Source organism: Lepidothrix coronata, unplaced genomic scaffold (assembly GCF_001604755.1).
Source record: "Lepidothrix coronata isolate B3197 unplaced genomic scaffold, Lepidothrix_coronata-1.0 Scaffold1, whole genome shotgun sequence".
NCBI lineage: Eukaryota > Metazoa > Chordata > Aves > Passeriformes > Pipridae > Lepidothrix > Lepidothrix coronata.
Genome location: NW_016690181.1, coordinates 8,851,933 through 8,873,888, shown reverse-complemented (window position 1 = coordinate 8,873,888; position 21,956 = coordinate 8,851,933). Strand labels below are relative to the sequence as shown.

Sequence of the window (21,956 nt, the reverse complement as noted above, 5' to 3'; positions counted from 1 at the left end):
CCCTTCCAGAGCCTCTTGTTCATCAGGGGAGAAGTTATTCAGCACAGCGGTTTGAGTAGACCCAAAGAGGCAGATGAATTACATTTCTTCCAAGGTATTCTTGAAATCAAGAGTGCTTGATTTTCTGGTGGTCAGCTTTGAACTTGTCTTTTTGATTTTCAACTTTTTAATTAAAATGGAAGATAAATTTTTCTTCAGAAATAAAACATTTATTGAAGAAAAACATTTTAAGATATGGTATTTAACTGAAAAATAATTTCAACACAAGATCTACTAACCGCCCCGATGCAAAGCACCAATTTTTGATTTTATTGTATTACTGAGAGCTATGTTGCTTACACACTTTGTTGTGCCTGTTCTGTGCATTAAGAACAAGTCTAAAATGTTCAGCTTTTCAATGGAGTGCCATTACTCTGCCAAGTTGGATGAAAGAACAAACTGAGAGGTTTTTTCATTTATCTCTTGAAACCTAGCACTGTTTGGTTTTGTTTGGTTTTGGTTTTTTTTCTTGAATGCAATGAGACTGGTCTTAACATGCTTTCTAAATTAACAGAATTATCACTTTTTCCTGGCTGAGAAAACAAGCACAGAGTTAACACAATTTGCACAAGTCATTTGGTTAATACCAGAAAAGAAAAAAAGGTAGCTTTACAACCTCTTTAGAAAATCCTGAAGACATGCAGTATTTTGATTTATTTCAACATGGCTGGATTCAAAGTAGTTTTTATTCAATGGCATAAAATGATTTTTGTAGTGAAGGTCAGAACAGCGGATGTACTATGTCTAAACAGCAGCTAATAATCGGCTAAAAAATAAAGCACACTGGTATTTCTCAAGTGTACCTGGAAGCTGTGCCTAGTGCTGTGATCCATGCCTGGAAAATCCCAGCAAGGAATGAAAATGGGCTTTTCCTTGTTATCACAAAGTAGAGCAGAGGCAGGAAGATCCCTCCATGGATGAGAAGACCCACAATCACAGTGACCATGTACATGCCGAGTTGTCTAGCAACTACTTCTAAGTCCTTGATGGCAATGATTTTTCCACAGATGAGGCAAGCAATACCCAAAGGGGAATACCTGGAAAAAGAAAACAAGCACAGACAGAACTAGTCTTTGCAGTGTAGTCATAAAAACTGTGCTCAACATAGTGCAGATTGGAGAAAGAGTAGGGAGCTCTGAAGCTCAATGCTGAGGTGCAGATCAGGAATTGAATGGAAATTCAATGCATAGTTTTCACATCTTTTTCAAAAATAATGTCCATCTCCAGTGAATTCCCCATCTACTTCATTTTTCATCCCATCAAATGGAATATGCATTTCCTGAATAGTTTTGCATCCTGGAATAACATTGTACAAGGATACTACAATGTTACTCAGGCTTGGATCATTACAAAGAGTGGTGTAGATTTGTTCTTAGTACATAAGTTTTACAACCCATTGTTTATATGGTTTCAGGGAGTTGCATTATTTACTTCAGATAAACTATTTGTTGGAATGAACTGCTTATATCTTGAAGGCTACAAATGTTTCCATTATGTTCTTTCAAGAATTTGAACAAATGTTTTTCAGTTTATGGATTCTTCATTAATTATGTCCTTTTGTTACTTTGGGTAGGGGTTTTGTCCCCTTAATCATGAAATTCCCTGAAGACATAAATGGAACTTTTGAATAGGATGATAATGGTAGCATAGATTGGGAAAAAAAAAAAAATTGAAATGAATGAATATTATTTAAAATACTTGATAATCAGCTACAGTGAAACATACTTGAAAGTACATGGATAGAAATCAATATTTATACCTGCACTGGTAAAAGTACATTATATAATTTTAAGTGAGATTCACCTTCTCTATCTCTTTTATAAAAATTGGGAGAAAGTAATGTAATGTGGAGAGAAAAAAAATACCTCTTTGAAAATAAATGATAATGTATATTTTCAAAGGTGATTAGTGATTTGGATGCTTAATTAAAGACAATACAAAGGAAACTGACTTTCAGAGCAAAAGTGCTTCCTGTTTTCTGTTAGAATATCTCATGGTCTCTCAAACAATGTGCCCAAAACATGGAAAGCCCTCAATCACTTGAAATGCAAGGCCAGCTGTTATACCAATTATCATACAATGCCACATTTCAGTGAACTTGACGAAATACAATTCTTATAAAGAATTACACACTGTCAGAGCCAGATGTCTGATTTGTTTTATGCTTGTGTAGCAATGCCATGCTCCTGAGGGTTTGTAGGTGCCACGGGAGTTACAGCTGTCTGTGCAGAGAAATCATAAATCAAACAAAATGTAACTCTGCATAAAGAAGTGCATTTTTCTTTATAAAGACATAAAAACCCCTTGCTTCAGGCCACAACAATTCTTTTAAAATTCTAGACAGAAATGAACAAGGGGAATTCCTAACATCAATTTCAAACAAGTGGAATTCCCAACATCAATTTCCTTTTCTCATGAAAAGAGAAACAAAAAGTAAATCAGTAAAAAATTAATATTTACAGTGAATTTTTTGAAATTGGAATGATTTCCTGCCACTACAACACTGACTACTAGAGAAAATTTATACTGTAGGCAGGGCATTATGTCTTGGGTCTACCAGCTGGTGCTAAGTGAAGTAAGAGTAAATTCTAGCTTCTGAAGTATAAACTCTCTCTCTCTAGAGTTGAGACCAGCAGGTTAAAGGAAATATTGAAAGCTTTGTGAATAAAAAACAACTGTAGTTTTATGCAGCAAGATCATCTACAGGAAAGCAGAAGCATAACAGGAATGCTTTAAGTTATTGCTTTAAGTCATTGCTTTAAGTTCTTTCTTTTATTCTACACATTTCCACATTGTTGTTACTATCTGCATCACTCTTGCATAACAGTCTCCCTTTGAAACACTGATGATGCTGAAGACTCGCACTTCAGGCACCCTGCTCTCTTTTCTATAAACTTTGCCCATCTAAAGCTTCAGAGAAGAGGCCTTGTAACTCAAGAAATCACTTCCAGGAACACCAGGGAATCACAGGCAGCAATGAGCCATGATACACGCATTGTATTGGAGTGGCTATTTCTGCTCTCAGAGACCTAGGAGATATAAAATGCAGTAGTACAATGCCAAACATACCAACACATTTTTATGTTCTTAAAAATTGTTTTTATGTGATATGGCCATGCTTGGCGCTGCATACAAATAGCTCTGGGGAAGTCCTTGGAAAAACACCTCAAAAGAAAAAAAAAAAAGGGGGAAATCCTCTACAATGGCTCAGTCTTAATTTGGTAAAGTCAATTCTAAGTCAGGCCCCATTATTATGAATGGGTACACTTTGAAAACAGGACAGACATATTCCAGTGACCCCATTACAGCAAGGTTGTAAGACACAGGTTCTGCAGAAACTATGAGTGGAGGGACTACACATCACTGAAAACTACTGGAATGTTATTTGGTGGTAAAGTATTTTTATTACAGAAAACTGTAAATAGTGTGTGTGTGTCCTGGCTTTTTTGTAATTGTACCTCCAAGGTAATATCCTGGGATTATGCTAACCTCCCAGGAAGACTGGGGTGTTCTTATGTGGGGCATTCTTGCTTGCTTAGGTGTCCTTCTGTATAATGAACTTCCCTAACCAATGTGGCATTTGAAGGCCTTTGCTGGTACATGTATGTCTTGTACTTCAGTAAATGAAGACCAGAGTATCTTCAGAAATATTTCAAATTGGGTACTAAATAATCCTCGCTAAATAGAAATACTGCTGCTGTGATTATAACATACCTGTCAAGGCTTTAAAAAGTCAATTATTTAATTAGATTGTTTACTAACAAACTGTGATCACTATATGTTATATTTAGGTTTTATGAGGGCTTCCTTAAAATCATTTTTTGTTCTATAAGTTAGGACTTCAAACTTACCACATGATCATAGTTACTAACTTCATTACAATCTCATTCAGGATGTTGAAGAAATCCACCATCATCTTGGCCTGGTCTCCCATTTTCCCCATAGCAATGCCAAAAGCAATAAAGAATCCTATCAAACCTATAAGGAAAAATGGCAAGACAAAAAAAAAGCACGTAAACCCATGGTTTTTAGGAGTTTTTTGCACCTAGTCAATGTCTTGATACTACATGCTGATGAGACTTCACTGAATGAAAGAATGGGTGAGTTTGGAAGGGACCACAGTAGGTCATCTGGTCCAACCTCCCTGCTTAAGCTCTAGGGTTGTCCTAGAGCACATTGCACAGGATTTCAGAACTATAGGATATTACATGTCTTGGGATTTTTTTTAATATTTACTCACTCTCAGCTACCACAATCAAATTCAGAACATCTTTGATTCTTCAATATTTTACTAAATTCCAACTTCACAGCCCAGATATGGTTTTATTGGTGTTATTTTCCTGAATTAACCTGATCATCAAAAAGTACGTATACAATAATCTTCTCAGTGCCATGCAACTATTAGAAACCTCATAAGCCCTGGTGAATGGGAGAGGTAACACACTGCTATATCATAACTCTGTTGTTAAAACAGTTACTAGAAACCAAGAGTGTTTTTCTCAGGTTTTACAAAAGTCCCTTGACAGATTCAAGTGAGTGAATTCTCTCATTGACAGATTCAATCTAGTGAGTCCTGGAGTGCAGGGAAAGGCAAAAGTAGCCCTGAATATAACTTTTGCAGTCCAGGAGTATTCCAGTTAAATGAAGAAGTTGGAGGTAGGAGTAGAAGGTAAGCATTGCATTTTAAGCTTAGCCACAGAATTCCCAATAAACAGAATAATTTCACTGGAACAGGCTATCAGTGGATACAAAATCATAGCATTCAATACGAGTAACATTTGGCTCCTAAATTTAAATGCTAAGGTGTGAATATCTGGAGTATTGGACTATCAGTGTGAAAAACCAACAGAGTGCATCTGTCACGTATTACTTTGGAGCTGTGTCTTCAATGCTAACCTTTTCCATCCAGCAACTTTCAGTGGCCAGAGTCAGATTATTAATTGATACTGACAGATGGTTTGAATCTTCAGTCATCCTTTGAGGGTAAATTTTCATTCATGATATTACTTCAGTATTTAACAAATGTGTAAACAGCAGGGAAATTCCTAAGGAAAAACCTACCATGACTCAAAAGCATTCAAGAGAAGGGAATGTGACCAACAAGTATGCTGGGAAAAGACAGGCTGTCCCATACCCTCACACTGGATTTAGTAACCAGATTTTTTTCTTTTTTTTTTTTTTTAATCCAATTTCCTGGATGTAAAGTCATTCTTTAGAACCAAGTTATCTCCGTTGAGTCACTTGAATAGGGAAGTGAAGCATATATTTGTGTGCCGCAGAGCGTAAAGAAATAATTAAAAGCTTTTCAGATACCAACTTACTTCCTGGAATTCAGAATCTGCATCAGAAAATGTTAGTAGGCAGGTTTTTCTGTTCATTAATTCCAAATGAACTGCTGTGTTAGTCATAAGACTAAGATTGGTTCATATTTGCAGGAATTTGCCTGGCTTGTACAGTTTATGCAAAATGGATGGCAATTCCCCAACATTTTCACTTCTTCATTCAAAATCGAACCACACCAAACCAAACCAAAAAACTCTGCAACATTTGAGAGTCATTGGTCAAAACACCACAGAAAATCCCACACCTAAACTGTGTATTTATTTTCTGTAGGAATTGTATTCAGCCTTCTAGATCTTTTCTTATCCATGAAGAGCCTAAACAAAACAAGTCTAGCATTAAATATAGTGATATAGTGCATCTCTCATGTCAGAATGGTTGTTTCATTTTAATGCATAAGCAAAGTTCCAGGAGAGAAGAAAGCAGGTGAGTGTAACAGCAGAGGCAATGAGCTTCTGCCTCACACATGGTGCAAAATGCCAACTCGCAGCTTTGAAAGCGACTCCTCTGCCCACAGATGCTGAATGCAAGGAAGAGCTGTGAAGGCAGGCAGGACACAGTGGCTCTTGTGGAGCAGGCTGCTTCATAGACAAACAAGATCAGCTTATTGATACTACCATCTCCCCTATGTCTAAGCAAAGCAGCCACTGCCAACCAACTCACCAACACCTAAAGAAGCTCTGCAGACACAGCAGCCACTGTCAGCAGGATCTGTTCATCAGCTGTAAGGAGTCTGTAAGGGGCCATTTGCCCTTAAAAGGTTATGGTCTAGTGGTGAGAGAAAGCAGTAGGTTAGGTACTGCCACATACTGTCCCACTTTGAGGACACACAGGTGTCGGCCTCAGCCCTGTGGACATGCTGTCACAGAGTAGCTTCAAGAGTAGGTGTGCCAATGAGGTTACAAATTGAGAGCTAATTTGTTACTGACTTCACCTACATGGAGAAAAAGTTGAAGGAGGAGCTCTCCTCTTTGGGCTGACAAAACAGTGACCCTAGGCACACAGGAGAAAATAGAAGTGGTGCGCCAGCTATTTGTTTCCCGTGTGCTCCTGCCCGAGTCTGAACAGTTGTTTCGGGAAAGGGTGGGAGATAGGCAAAGTCTTCCTACCTCCCCCACTTGCTGGCTTGTCCAGACAAGATGGCTTGATGGCATTTGCAGCTGGTAAAGGTCAGCAGCCAAGATGAAAGGAGGAGGGAGTTGTGACTCAGAGATGTGTCAAGCCTTTCTGGGATTTTTCTTGGGTGGTGTGGTTCACACCCCACCTCTCACTTCAGGCTCTGCCTGAAGCCAAATTATTTCAGCATGCCCAAGACACCTACTGGAAACAACTTAGCTCAAATTCATCAGCGGGTGTGTGAAGCACTGGCTCTTGAAGCTCTCCCCCATGCTGTTTTGCCAATATGCATTAGTATTAGTCTAGATCAGCTTCTTCTAGGATGAAAGGGTATTTTGGGTACCTCCTACATGCTTTGCTACTGTACTCCAACTTGTAACTGCAAAGCTGCCAATACAGAACAATCCACCTGATTGTTTCTGTGATATACTCATCTCAGAGACCAATGGGCAGCCAGTAGGTGATAACACTTGATTATTTGGAGAGACTAAACTTGCACTGAAGAGCAGATCTGACAACACTGATCAGTCACAGTGAAAAGCTTTGTCATACATATGAGGTACATATTTGACAGGCAAAAAACTTTCCTACCCAGGACATTCATGCCATCCTTAAATTCAAGTCCCTTCTTAATGACCAACTGGGCTTCAGGTGGTGCTGTCTCATTCACCATAGCCAAAGCAGAATCAGTGACATTAGGTGGCTCTTCAATGGGTGGTGGCACCAGCACTCTCTTGGTGACAGTTTGGATCTGAAGGCAATAAAGAGGGAGGATGAGAATGGAAACAGATTGAATACAATCCATATGATAAATAAGGAAATAATAATAAAAACAGTCTGCACTTGAAATTCCAGGAAACTATATTTTTAAAGGATTAGACATGGCATTCCACAGTCTCTTATCTCTCTTCCAAAAATAAGTTTATTTTTCAATAAAGTGTTACAAAGTCTTGGGGGTCTTCTTCATGACTCTAGTGTGAAAAGCATGGAAAATACTCGTTCCTTACCACTACAGTGTAACATTTTACAGACAGTTATTTCCTTTGTCCAGATGGTTCACAAAGGGTGCTTCACGGATTGCATGTTACATGTTGATACCATTTGTTCAGCACCAAAGGCAAGAGCATCTAAGATCAGTCATGGTAGCAACTCTGCAGTAAGGCTTGTTATTCAGGTCTGCCAGCTCAAAAATCTAAGAATCAAAAATTTAAGACATTTCCAACACTTCTCTTACAGCTTTTGAGCTCTTGACTGCAAGAGCTCAAAATGGAATATACAGTCCCCCAAGCTCTCTAATTAAAATATTGTGAGCAACAGATAACAGAAAAATTATCAGTGTTCCCAGACAGAAATCTGACCACCTCATAGAAATAAGACATCAGCATCTGAATGGATTTAGACCCTTCTGGCACATGAAAGGCAAGGTCAAGGGAAAGCTGAGAAGGAATGCTAGGTGGAGAAACGGGCTTGAGTTTACAGCTAGGTAAAAAAAGGGAGGAGGGAGTGGAAAGAGAGAGATCTGTGACTTGCTGCTTTTAGAAGGGATGTTTTCCTCCCACTTCACATCTTCACCATTTTCTGCTTCTTCATGGCTCTGGGACAGGCAAAATGGTTTGGACACTGTGACTGCCTTGCCATGTTTTCCCACCCGCTCCCTACTTCTCTTGTTCCTAGAAACATGTTTGAGCAAGGCAAGAGAAACGGTGCATTAGCCTTCGAAAGTACACTTGCACCTCTTTCCTGTTAAGATGAACATTGAAGTACTACGGATGATGATCCAGATTCAATCCATATAGTTAAAACCTTATGGTTTTAAAATACCTTACATCCCTCCTCTCAAAACCTGCTGTTTAAATCTGGAGAGGAGGATATAGACAGAAAGCCTATGTAGCTTTGCACGAGAAAAATGCTTCGGTTGTCCTTAAACAACCCAACATTCTTGCATGTTTATATTTTTGTCAGAGTTCATCTGAGGGATGCTGTCAACAATATTTTTTTATGTGAGGTATTCAGAATGTAAGAACTGAGTCACAGAAATTAAAACTATACACACTCTCAAATTCCACTACAGTCACTTAAGTAAAAGGTCTTCAGCACCTCTTTGCACAAGGCTACAGTCACTAAAAACACTGAATCTAATATAAAGCTTAGATTCTGACAACAATGTCTGAGGCTAGAAACACCATTAAAATGTCATAGTCATATTTATAGATGATAGTGTCATGGTTTTTCATGGCATATAAAGTCTTATCTCTGCTGGAATAGCAATTTTCATTTTAAATTAAAACTTTCTAGTGGACTATACTAAAATTCAGGAGACATTGAAATCCAACGATGATTCAGAGTCCAGTTTGTAAATGAACTGTTTCAAAACTTCACAAGAATCTCTTCATCACTTTCTGCCCGGTCACAGTGGAAGGCATATTAAACTCCCACACACCGTACAGCACCACTGCTGCATACCCTTCAGAACCATTCTTCTCAGGATTACTGCAAAACACTTCTTCCTCCTAAGGCAACCTGGAAACACTGAATGTTTAGGGAGAGAGACTGTATAAATGTAGGAAGAGAAAATATATGCTGATACCATGAAAAGCAGTTAATTTTCCTCCTAGAGAGAGATTCAAGTAAAGCCTAACTCCTTACTGAGGAGTTAAGGGCTAAGAGAGGCACAAGTTCCATCTAGAAAGGAGTGTGATCTACTTTGCAAAAGAAATGTGGCTTTGTGGCAGAGGTTTTCACTAGCAACTAGTTTGGAATCTGATAAAATCAAATTTTGGAAAGCAAAAAATCTCAGAAGTTTTTTTGACTAAATTGAAAAACAATCAGGGAAATGGTGATCCATAACTAGGGAAGTGACCTGAACATTGGAATTACGCACACTGAAAAAACAGTATTAAGGTTTTAAGAAAACTATCTGACACAGGTAGCTTAATTCTACTTTCCACTGGTTTTTGCCCCTGTGTTGAGATATTTGATCAATTTCAAGTGACAAGAAATTTAATTCTTCTCTCTTCCACAGCTCAAACAAGGGGAAGGAAGAAAAAACCCATAAGCATCCTGCTTTCTCTCACTTAATTTTGCAGAAATACATTTCACATTACATGTGATGTTTAGCCACATGACTGACATTCCCATGATGATTTGGAAATATTGAGAATGTTCTCTTTCTAAATCCCCAAGGATTATGTGTTTTCATGTGGAAGTCCATGTAAGAAGTGAAGCAATCCAAGCCCTTTTGGCAGCTTAGGTCACCCTCTGTTTTCCCACTCCCCCATGGCCTGTTCTCCCTTCCCCCTCTTCTCTTCATTTTATTCTTTGGCCATAACCACAGCACCAGCAACCATGCCATTTCACAAAGGAACACTTAAAAACAGGTTTGGCAACAAATCCTGTTACATCAAAAAAAACCCCCAAAAAACCCCACCAAAACAACAAACCAAAACAAACCTGAAACCAAAACCTGTCTGCATTACTTCCAAACAATTCAGTTGTAGGAGAAAAGCAGTTAACATACAAAAATATGCTTAAGCAGAACCTAGGAAGCATACATTTTTCATTTATTTTACCTTTCAAAGGAAAACTGTTTTGATTAGGCATTGGTGAAAAGCTTTTAGATAAAAATCATCTAATTATCTCCTTACAGAGCCAGCAACACATGGGGCAAGCATCTTTCTTTCCCAGCATGCTCCAAACCTGGTGTAGTGGAGCCACCTGTAGGGTGGTCAGCCACTTGGCTCTGTTATCTCCACCTAGTCTGAACTCTAACAAAGCATTAGAGGTTAAGAGAGGTTGTGTTTCAGGGCTGGCAACCAGCTGGAATGAATATCATCCACGTATTCCAAACAGGGCACTGCAGAACCATCAGCTCTGCAACTAACAATGAAGATCAAATTCAACCTGGGTCAAAGATCAGCCCCAGGCCAGCTTTCATGACCACAGATACTGTATAAAAAGCACAGAAAAAAGTTAAGTTTACTTAATAACAAAATAAAAATCATCTTATTTAAAAAAGCTCTATGAATTTAAATAACAACTACAACCAAAGCAGCTGTAAAAAATGTTCTTTCATTTACCTGCTCAAGACTTCAGACCTGTATTCCTCTTTGCATCATCCGATTCACCTAAACAATGACATTAACTCTACAGACAACCCTGGTAAGTGAAAGGTGTGAAGAACGTTACCAAGGAGTAGAAGGATTTACCTGCTGAAAGCATGCTTGAACTAGATTTTCAGGGAACAAGTTTCGGATCAAATCCAAGAAAGCATCCAGACTAGATACTTCATCATTCTTCTTCCCTTGACCAAGCTGTTTCTTGAGTTTTGGATTCCCTGGATGGATGGCTAAAACCAAAATCACACCCAGCACAGCAGCAATAATAGTGGTGGACATGTAGTAGACCATGGCTCTTGTGCCCAGTCGGCCACTTGCTTTAGCATCTAAACCAGACAGTCCTGCAGGTGTTTTATTTTAAGAAACAAACAAATATATTGACACTTAATATCCAATTCAATAATTATAAAATAAAAACCTTTATAATTTTCAAAGTTTAATGACTGCCTACAGGTACTTACTTTTGTTCTAGTGAAATTCTCACCACTAGACAGATTCTCCCTGTAGTTCTTATGTGAGCAGTGTCTACTGTTAATAATTTATAGAGAACCATTTAAGATCCCATCTAATTGCAGACATTGAAAAATAGAGAAGATATCATACCATTTTTTGCCCTTGATTGCTGCAAACTGGTCATGGTCTGGTTGACACCACATCTTCAAGAAGGCTATGCTTACTAGTGTTATGCCATCTTATTTGCAAGGTCCAATCCAGGAATTATATCAAACGGCATATTAAGAAATTTCTAACAGTAGTATCTGTGCGTGTGTTTGAAATGAAATTCACTGGAGCATATACATATTAAAACCAACTAAGTTATTCAGAAATTAATTCTAAAATACACACCTGCAAAATACTGACAGGATCACACTACTGTTCTTCCTACACCACAAAAAGCAAACCAGGTGATATCTGTAGAAAGCATCTTAAAGTATTTATGGCTAATAGATCTTACCTGTGATTAAACTGGAGATAATTAAAGGGAGGATCAGCATTTTTAGCATCCGCATAAGTATATCTCCTGGGAAGGCTATTAACATGATGATGTCAGGGTCAATAGGTGTTGCTAGACGAAGAAGACCCCCACACACTGCACCCAGGATAACACCTGGGAAAATAATAACAAAAAAGAGCAGGTAAGTAACTTAAGTATAGCTGAATGTGCATTGATTATCCAGAAGAACAGCCTAAAAGAAAAATGGTTACACGGGGGAGCTGATCTCTGGTACAACACAGACTTCAGAAGGGAGGGATAGTCAAATGTAATTAATATAATCATTCTACAGCTAATAAAATTGAGGCACCAAGAGGTGGAGTGATTTACATAAGTCCATACAGAACTGACAGAGGAGTCAGGGTTAGGATCCAGCTCTTTGGAGTACAACATTTAGCTCTCAACATAGGAATGGTACCACTTGAAGACAGGGTCAGCATGAGTTCTACAGTCTAAGAAAAACCCTGCAGGTTTAGGTAAGGTAGAATAGTCCTGTAAGGAAAATACACTGAAGTTGCATTTGGGGCACTTTGGAACAAAGTGCCTGATCTGGAATACTGCACATATCATTGAAGAATACTTGATTCTTAGGACTCACATATTACTCTGTTCTTTTGATGGTCTGCATCCTTCTCTTTGTGCTAATGTTCTCAAATCACAAACAATCCCTTCCTCCATCTCTTATGTAGATTTCTACAGTGATAGCACCTAAACCTCCCTTTCAGGATTGAGGCTGTTAAAGCATAGTCTAGGGGGAAAAAAGTTCATGTTTACTTCCATAACATGGTCTTTATGAATGGGCATTTTATGTTTACATCCAGGATGCCTTTGTTTTCCTGATCCCAAGCCCATGTCTCAAATGTAATAAAACTCAGTAGAAAAGCCTGAGTTATTATTTGCAGCAATTATGACTGTTTGAAGTATCCATTTGATACAGTGAAAAATATATGTGTATTTAAAACCTTGTTTGGAACAGCATCAGGTACCTTTTAAAGATGACTCTAAGTGAACACTTCAACAGTACGGAGTTTTGCAGGCTGAAAATATGGACGTGACATTTGCAGCTCAAGATCAGTTGCAGCTGGTCTTTCAAAGAATAACACAATAAGAATATGTCTACAAATTTGCTGCATTTGGCTGTTGAGCTTCCAGTGGAAAAGAAACAGGCAAAGAGCCAGTGAACCACAATAAAATGTCAAACTGTTCTGTATTTGGAAGCTGCTAAAGCCAGAGGCAATATTCAGGATGAGATCATGGAGCGCTGGCTTACAGCTACAGAAAGGGAAGACAAAACTTAAAAGCAGTGGAGTGTAAACTGAGAGATAAAAGATGAAGGAAAGGAAATTTTAAAAAGTTTTTGTCTTTTTTTTTTTTTTTTCCAAATCACTGAGAGCAAAGATGTGTAGTGCATTTAGTTCTACCGAATGACTTTGATCTGACTGGTTTTGGGGCTGAAATCACAGTCCATTCAAAACCAGACATAGAATGTATCTCTGTGGTGTGGATTTGCTCCATGCTGAGTCAGTAACACCCTGCACACCTGACTTAAAGCGACAATGTCCATGGGCATTGTTCACCTGGAACAGCTGATGACCACAGACAGGGACTGTGGTGCTACATGAACAAATACAGATAAACACAGAGTGTCCAGACCAGAGGATGTAGCTTACCAAACACAGTAAGAGTCAGGAGCAGATTCCTGTGGAGTGACTGGCAGAACTGCACACATATGTTCCCGGATCTGTGCTCCACTGGATTTAAATGACTTTCATGCATCCGGACTTCTACTTGCTTAGGCATATTGTTGGCACTAGAATAAAAAGTGAAAATCAAGTAAAAGTTATAGCACAAGATGCCAAAAGAGAGGGGAAAGTCTGGATTGCTTCCATCATATATAACTGGGGAATCTGACGCATAATCCATCGCCTCCCACATTTCATAAACACTGCATATTTACTGCTCTGAAGAAGTCTCTGAAATGGCAGTGGTGCCTTTATGGCATTTTAAAGGTGTAGTCTTTATGGTATTTTTTGCAGTTATTTCTTAAATGCTAGAGATGTAAACAAAATTAATTCACTGGACACATCATTCCAAATGTTCCATGGACTAAACTACTGGTTTGGAGCTGGAAAATTCAGTTTCCCCAAAGACTGTGGCTGTTTACTTAAGTAGGAGAGATGGCTGAACAACAAAGTTTCTGCTAGCAGAAAAACGCAAATTTTAATACCTTATTTAATTCCAATTCAGAATAATAGTTTAAAATTGAGGATTTATTTGCAAAATAAAGTATTCAAGAACATTTTGCTTAATCTTTCAAAAACATTTAATTTTAACATTAATATTTTATTGTAATGTAATCAGAATGCTGAGGTCAAAAGAGTATTTTTAACTTGGTTGTAATGAGACTTGAACAACTGCCACTGAAAATTAGTCAAAAAACTATGCATTCTCTAAGAAAACCTTTGGTTTTATTGAATTGGCAGTGGTTAGAGGAAAAATTTTTTTCACTAACTCTGGTTTATATTTGAGTAAGTGATACGCACAGGACTGCAGAACTTCAGAAGTCATGCCTCTAACTTTCTCAATGCCTGAGAAATTGTTAGCAATAGACTCCCTCGTATGCAAAGTATTTAAATGTATTTGAAAAAAATACCAGAAATACTATGAATCAAACATTTCCCCTAAAAGTTAAGGCTGTCTACTTAAATATGAGAAATAGGTAAAGAACAGGTTTTTTATTATCCAGAAAATATATTTTTTGAGATCTGGTCTTATGCCAGATTAAGACAAGATTTTAGAAAATTTTCCTCTACAACAGTTGACTGAAGTTTACAGACCTAAAACAGGTCTGAAAAGATATATAAGGTTTCCGTATTCTCAACACTAAGCCATTCCCAATGAATCAAAACTTCTTTTTTTATATATTGTATAGCTTGTTGTGTTTGTAAAATTTTTAAACAGAAAGTTATGATTAGACCTGTAATAAGAATTTAGACATTTTGATACAAATATTTCCACAATTTTCCCTTTCAAATTGACATTGCATTTCATTCCAATACATTTGATTGTTAAAAAAGTAGCACCATCTGAAAATGTATTAGAGAATTTTTTTTTGTTTTTAAGGGGAAAAAACCCTCCAAGTGTTGCAATCTTTATTCTGCAATCTCAAAAATATTTCACAGTGCTGGTCACAATGAGATGTGCTGCTGCTGCTGGAATAACAAAGAACACCAGTGCACATTCGGACAGCTCAAATGTGAGGCATGCCTACTTCTTGAAGACTTATGAATGCAAGTATCAGAGATACACAAGGATTAGCCAGAGGATAATGTGCATTAACAGTTACTTGAGGAATTACGAGAAAGATGAGACAGTGTCTGCAGTTTTCATGCACATGGGCCACAAAGCCATGAAATCACTGGTGGAAGTGTGCCAAAAACCCAAGGAACTTGGGATCCAAACTTTGCAACTGGGGATTACAACTAGTTTCACTTGCACTCTGAACATGAATATATAACTTGTTTTGATCTGTTATTCACTACAGGTTAATTATATATTCCTCTGAAACTTTGAATTATGGACAGCTGAAAGTAATTAAAAAGAAAACCTTAGAGTTTTTTCCATTAGCAAATAATTAGGCAGAACTAGAATGGATCAGTAAACAGTAGCACTTGATGATTTCACTTTGGGCTAATTTTAGCTTGGTTTCCTGGACCCTTTTCTACTTGACACCATGCATATAGCTTCATACCATCTAAGAGAAAGCCACTCATAAATATCTACTTCCTCAGCTGTGGGTCTTTTCTCCAATTCACAACGAAGCATATCATTCCCCTTACACCATTGCTGAAGTAAGTCCTCCCATGTAGAAGGCGGCTTCCAGTCCTGGTCTTGTATTCAAGCATTATTTCTACTGCCATCCATTTCTAAGCGACAGCATTGTGTTTGCTGGCCAGATCCCCTTCCACTTCAAGTCTTGTCAGCATACAAAGGCTCATGAAGGGAGGTGAAGGTGGACTTACTACCACAGCTGCAGTGACTACTTCAGGATTATAGCCCAAATAGAAGCCAGCCCTGCTTGAGGCGGTCAAACAACACAGAGCCTCTGCATGATAGCAACTACCTTTTTCAAAAGTTCAGCCATGTAAAATGTAGATATCCAAATATCCTCTGAGAAGAGAAGGAAAAGAGGACACAAATGTCTTTAAAGACATTCCTAAATTTCCAGGAACTTAGTACTGTATTGTGTGCTTCCCTCAAGTGCAAAATATGGGTTTTACACTCTCCAGCTCTTCAAGATTGTAAGTGTACCTTCAGCATAGACTGAAATTCTGATGAATATGGGGTATGTTATGAAAAGTGATGACGGATGAATATAATAACATGAGAAACAGCGCCACAAAGGAGTTAGCACTGCTATCAGAAATAAGATATTTATCACCAGACCAGAGACAAAGTATTGTTCCAGGCTTTTGAGAATGTTGTGGGAGGAGAGAAGGGGAAACAATAGTGAAATATAAACCTTCTGTGAAGGATAAGAAAAGGATTCTTGTGTAGCACATGACAAAATCAAAATTTTGCACCAGAAATTTTCTATCCAATTACTAGAAGATGAAAATCTGTTTAACCTCAGAGTCATGGAAATCGACTTTTGTCTTATGGACTGAGTCATCTTCCTTGTGCTGGTTTTGTGCCTCTATTTGCATCTTGTAAATTATATTTAGCTTTAGAAGAATGCAGAACTTTTTTCACCTGAAACCTGCAGTCACATAATGACATAGCTGCAAGAAGTGCCTATTTCAGGCAATGGAAGATGCACAGATGTAAGTCAGGGCAAAATATGGACCCTTATGAACCAGATTCTCCTTGATCTGTCCTACTCCTCTGCTGTCTGCCACTGAGAGCGCATGCCCACATGAACAGCTTTCTTCATACCCTGAAGGCCACAGTGCCATGTTAAAGCATGCAGGGAAGGGACTTAAATACATATAAGGCTTTCTTCTGCTTCAGATTTTCATGCTGAAGGAAGAGGTGTTTACTGCACCCCAACTCATGGGCAGTGCTGGGACTCAACTACAAAGCCAGAAGTGTACCAATCACCAGAGCCCCTCTTACACAACTGAACATCACCAATATATCTCTATGTTAATGGTACCTCTGTAGCTAAGTATGTATCACAAAACAGTGCAGAATGCATTTTCACAGCTGTGATCTCTCCGACATGCAAGTTATTACCTTAGTTAAATAAATCATTTAAATAAATCATTGTTCCACTGCACTAGCTTCTATGGCTATTCAAACAAAGGAACCATTCTGAATGCTTATCTAAAACCCATCCAACTAAAACAGCTTTTAGTCTAACTACACTGAAGCCAGAACATAATGACATAAATTGATTCTGCTCATTATTTTCATGTGTCATTGTGACAAGCAGCCAAAGAGCTAAGCTCCAAAACAGGTCCACAGAGTAATATTAAGTACTGAGACCTTCAAAGATGATAATATTTTCTGCTAACTACAGGTGCTTGAAAACATTGACAGAACTTATAAAAAAATGAACCAAATATTGGAAAATGTGTAGTCACATGAAACAGATTATATGAAACAGCACATACCAAGAGCTAGGTATACGTGGTAGCTTTTGAATAATTTATATGATGTTCTTCCTAGCTCAGTGTCACCTACTCTTCTCCCTTTTGAGGCAGCACTTTTTTCTAGAAAAGAGAGGAACTCCTTTGAGCCCAGGAGATTTGATTTTTATTCACCTTAGTAGAGTAATGTCCCAAAGTGAACACACTCTGTATTTTCACTGATTTCAAATATGCTCTTCTCTGACAAGGTGCTACGTAAGTGAATTAATAGAAATTAGTATCAGAATTAAATTTCAATTTTACTCCCTTTTAAGCAAAGAAACAATCTCTTGCCTAAATAATCAAGATGTTAGCTACTTGCTCTTTCTACTGTCCCTCATCCCCACAGAATGCACATAGTACAAGAAAAAAAAATCTGTTTGTAAGCATTTGATTTTATATTATCTAAATATTTACAGTTGGTTTTGCATGTGAGATATACAGTGCTATATGAGATAATCTATTTATCTACACTTTTTAAGCTGCAGTCTTTTAGTCTTGCTGGTTGGTATACAAAATGTGTCAAAATGCAGGAAAGCAATTCACTGAAGCACCAAGGTCCCTGGTATTTTTTGTTTCTATTTCCTCCAAGTGTTTTTCTTAGGTTTTCTCTTAGCTCCCTCTAGAAAAGCCTGATGCCTGTATCTTTTCAAATGCTTCTTTCTTTCCTGTATTCCCACTGAAGTTTCTAGGACTAAAAGGCTGGGGAAACCGCTTTTCCTTGGCTACCAAATATAGCTCCTTTCCTTACTAAAGTTAAGGGTTAACAACCTACACAGTGCTTGAGTGACAATGCCCTTTTATGTTCAGTCAGTTACAGGTAAAGAACTCTGTATCTCCCCAGTACTTACCCAGCTTGTCATAAACCTAGATTACAGACTAGAACAAAAAAAAAAAAAAAATTGCCTAAATAAATAAGGTAGGCAAAGACCATAACTGGGCTCATGAAAACAGATGCTGGGGACAAGGTAAATTAGCAGAGACCCTGTTTAATCTGCTCAAGGCATTTCATCTGTGACAATTAATCAAGCAGCTATTCTCAGTATAAAAGTCTGCTTTGTTTTGTATCAATTACTTCAATCTAGGTAGCAAGAGCTATTCTTAAGAAAACAATCGTGGATAAACAGGCTTAAGCATCTAAGAACATCTCTCGAGCTATATGTTTGCTGTCAAACTAAACACTGCTCTCTTCTGAAGCAATGAGTAAACAGCAGCTATACAAGTGCAGTTGTTCTTAGAAGGGTTGGCCTTCTTAAGGAGAAAAAAAAAGATAGGGGTGTAGAAAGCTGATCTAGCTTTCTTGACCTTAGAATAAAAAGCAAATGGGCTGCAAATCTCCTCCTGCCAATTCCCTAGTACTCAGACAGGTGGTCCAAAAGTAGTTGGAGCGGAAAAGCCATGGCAAAAATGTTATGATGAAGTTTGGTGCACAGTAATCTTGGTGACTCCTCACTGACAGAGCTCCTCCTAGCAATCAGTGGGATTGCATGGGAGTAAATGAGAGCTTAATACACCCTGAAGGATATTTGTTAGCAACAAGGCTTGGATCAGGGTTGTATCTCTTTCCCTTTCCCTGCAGAGACAGTGTAACACCGATTATTAAGGATTACATTCTGTGTTCATGAGAGGGAGTACGGATCTGATCCACCCCACATGATCAGCTTACTCCTACCTCATATGTAGGAAAGGATCTACTCTGGTTGGTGCATAAAAGAAGAGTCACTAGGAAAACGTGGAACATCATCAGGACAAGAAGGATTTCCCTAGCTGGATGTGAGGAGTCCGAACTGTCTGCCATAACTCTTGTGAAATTAGGGCTCAAGCATGAGTTTACCAAGAAACTTTTAGTTTGAGTTGAAATAGTGTTGCTTGCTGCTTAAATTAATTAAATGACAACAACAGCTGCTGAGCTTCTTTAGGGAGACAGTCTGTGACTATATTGTTCCACTGTGCGCTAGCACATACTATAGTATGGGGGTTTATTTTCTTAGGTTATACATATTTTTCAGACCACAGTGGAGCTGGTAAAGCTCATTATATACAGCCACAATATCACAGGCCATGCAGGGGAAACAGATAAAATATTTTTATTGTGCAAAACATGCATTAGCTTTGGCATCACTCCGGCTATGTAATAACATTTTACATCAGTAAAATATTCCAGTCACGTTCAGTCTCTGCACAAAAAAGAAAAAAAAATGCAAAAACAAACACATAAACTACTACAAACAAGAGTAACATAAGCCTCAGTCTGCAAGAGAAACATAAGCCTCAGTCTGCATTAACAAGGGTTTTAAGCCGCTTGCTGCCACTAAGCCCTTCTATTGAATTTTAACTGTATTATGTAGGTTTTTTCTTCTTATTTGTAAGACATTAATGAATTCTGAGTGGAGATTTAGTAATTTACTATGTAGAATGATTTGTTCTAGGGACTGGCATTACAAGCAACAGCCTGAAGCATGACTTGCCTTTTTGCAGCAGGAAAAAGAACTTTTCTCCCTGGAACAATTTACGACCACATTGTTTCCTCTGAGTTAGCATTTAGTATACATTCTGTGAGTTTAACATAATCATATGAGGGAGTTTAATCACAATCATATCAGAACAACCAGGGGATCAGGACTAGCCAGCATGGGTTTAAGAAAGGCAGGTCCTGCTTGACCAACCTGATCTCCCTCTATGGCTAGGTAACCTACTTTGTGGATGAAGGAAAGGCTGTTGATATTGTTCGTCTACCTGCACTTCAGTAAAGTCTTTGACACCATTTCCTACAGCACTGTCCTGGAGAAACTGGCTGCTCGTGGTTTGGGCAGGTGCACTGTTGGCTGGATAAAAAACTGGCTGGACCAGAGAGTGGTGGTGAATGGATTTTAATCCAGCTGGTGGCCAGTCACTAGTAGAGTTCCCCAGGGCTCAGTGCTGGGGCTAGTCCTGGTTAATATCTTTATCGATGAGCTGGACGAGGGATCAAGTGCTCCCTCAGTCAATCTGCGGATGACACCAAGCTGGATGGCAGTGTTGATCTGCTGGAGGCTCTGTAGAGGGATCTGGGCAGGCTGGATCGATGGGTCAAGGCCAGTTTTATGAGGTTCAACAAGGCAGTGTGACAGGTCCTACACTTCAGTCACAACAATCCCATGCAGCCCGACAGGCTTGGAGCAGACTGGCTGGAGAGCTGCCCAGAGGAAAAGGATCTGGGGGTGCTGGTCGACAGCAGCTGAACATGAGCCAGCAGTGTGCCCAGGTGGCCAAGAGGGCCAGTGGCATCCTGGCTTGTATCGGAAATAGTGTGGCCAGCAGGACCAGAGCAGTGATTGTCCCCCTGTACTCAGCCCTGGAGAGACCACACTTTGAATGCTGCTTTTAGTTTTGGGTCCCTCAGCAAGGACACTGAGGTACTGGAAGGTGTCCAGAGAAGGGCAACAAAGCTGGTGAAAGGCCTGGAGCACAAGGCTCATGAGCGGCTGAGGGAGCCAGGGGTGTCGCCTGGAGAGGAAGAGGCTCAGGGGAGTAGTTATTGCTCTTTACAACTACCTGAAAAGAGGTTGTAGTGAGGTGGAGGTTGGTGTCTTCTCACAGGCTGGAAGTGAGAATAAGAGGAAATGCCCCCAGGTTGCACCAGGGCAGGTTTATATTGGATATTAGGAAAAATTTCTTCACCAAAAGGCATTGGAACAGGCTGCCCAGGGAAGTGGTTGAGTCACCACCCCTGGAGATATTTAAAAGATGTGTAGATGTGGCACTTAAGAACATGATTTAGTGGACGATTTGGCAGTGCAGGTTTAACAGTGGGATTCAATGATCTTAAAGGCCTTTTCCAACCTAAATAATTCTATGATGCTACAATTGTATATTTAAATAGCTGATCAGCAGCATCCTTAGTGATCCCGCAAGGAAGGGTGGTCTACTCTGAATTAGTTACCAGTTACAACTACCTCTTTCTTTTGATTTTTTAAAAGTATTTGTCCATGAGATCATTTAGGAAAACAACTCTTTATGATCTACTTCATTTTACAATATTTGAACTTACACTACATTTGTTTGCATTTTTAAAACCCTATTAGAATTATCAGGAGATTTCTGCTCATTAAATGCTTCCTTTAACAGTTTCTCCAGCTTTTAAATCTGACCCAGGAAGCTGAATTGTCCAGTGGAGAGAGAGAAGTCTAAAGACCATTTGAAAGCAGAAGCCAAGGAAAATGAAGTAAACATGACACAAATTTTTACAGTATGATCCTTTTTTACATATCTATCCAAGCCTTTCCATGCATACATATCACCATGGAAGAGAGACTTTTTCCCCCCCTGGGGTTTCCTTATGTCTGATTGACTAACGTATTGACTTATGTATTAACTGGGCTGCAGCAATAATCTGAAAAATAAAAAAGCAGAGTAAAGATGATGGATCTGCCAGGCAGGAAGGAATTATTTTCTATTCAGAATGATGCATCCTGTGTATGTTCACATACATGGCTTTTCAATAATCTCTTCAGACAGACTGCAGGGGATGGATAACGCCTTTTCCTGTGCAAGATTTTTCTTACTGCAGCTTAGATTTTATACAGCATTTTATGGCATGCTATGTGGAAAAGAAAATTAGTTTCTATGGAGAGATTGGGAACTAAAGTTCAGTTCTTATGGAACCCTGCACCATAAACCACTTGAAGCCAACAGATCACACTGAATCACATTGGTTTTGTTAGAAAAAAAATAGTTGTATTT

The 21,956-nt window shown here is 38.7% G+C and overlaps 1 protein-coding gene across 6 annotated transcripts in view; it reads right to left on the bottom strand.

Annotated features, from left to right (window-relative positions):
- The window catches only part of SLC1A2 (solute carrier family 1 member 2), a 92,181-nt gene that overhangs the window by 23,172 nt on the left and 47,053 nt on the right, over positions 1 to 21,956 (bottom strand). For all 6 annotated transcript variants that reach the window (XM_017809909.1, XM_017809932.1, XM_017809901.1 and 3 more), the window contains exons 2-7: positions 13,275 to 13,414; positions 11,566 to 11,718; positions 10,701 to 10,951; positions 7,087 to 7,246; positions 3,891 to 4,017; positions 843 to 1,076 (exon numbers count right to left, since the gene is read on the bottom strand). In XM_017809909.1, coding sequence (XP_017665398.1) covers positions 843 to 1,076; positions 3,891 to 4,017; positions 7,087 to 7,246; positions 10,701 to 10,951; positions 11,566 to 11,718; positions 13,275 to 13,404 — 1,055 coding nt within the window. In that variant the 5' untranslated portion in view covers positions 13,405 to 13,414. The remainder of the gene's footprint in view (positions 1 to 842; positions 1,077 to 3,890; positions 4,018 to 7,086; positions 7,247 to 10,700; positions 10,952 to 11,565; positions 11,719 to 13,274; positions 13,415 to 21,956) is intronic.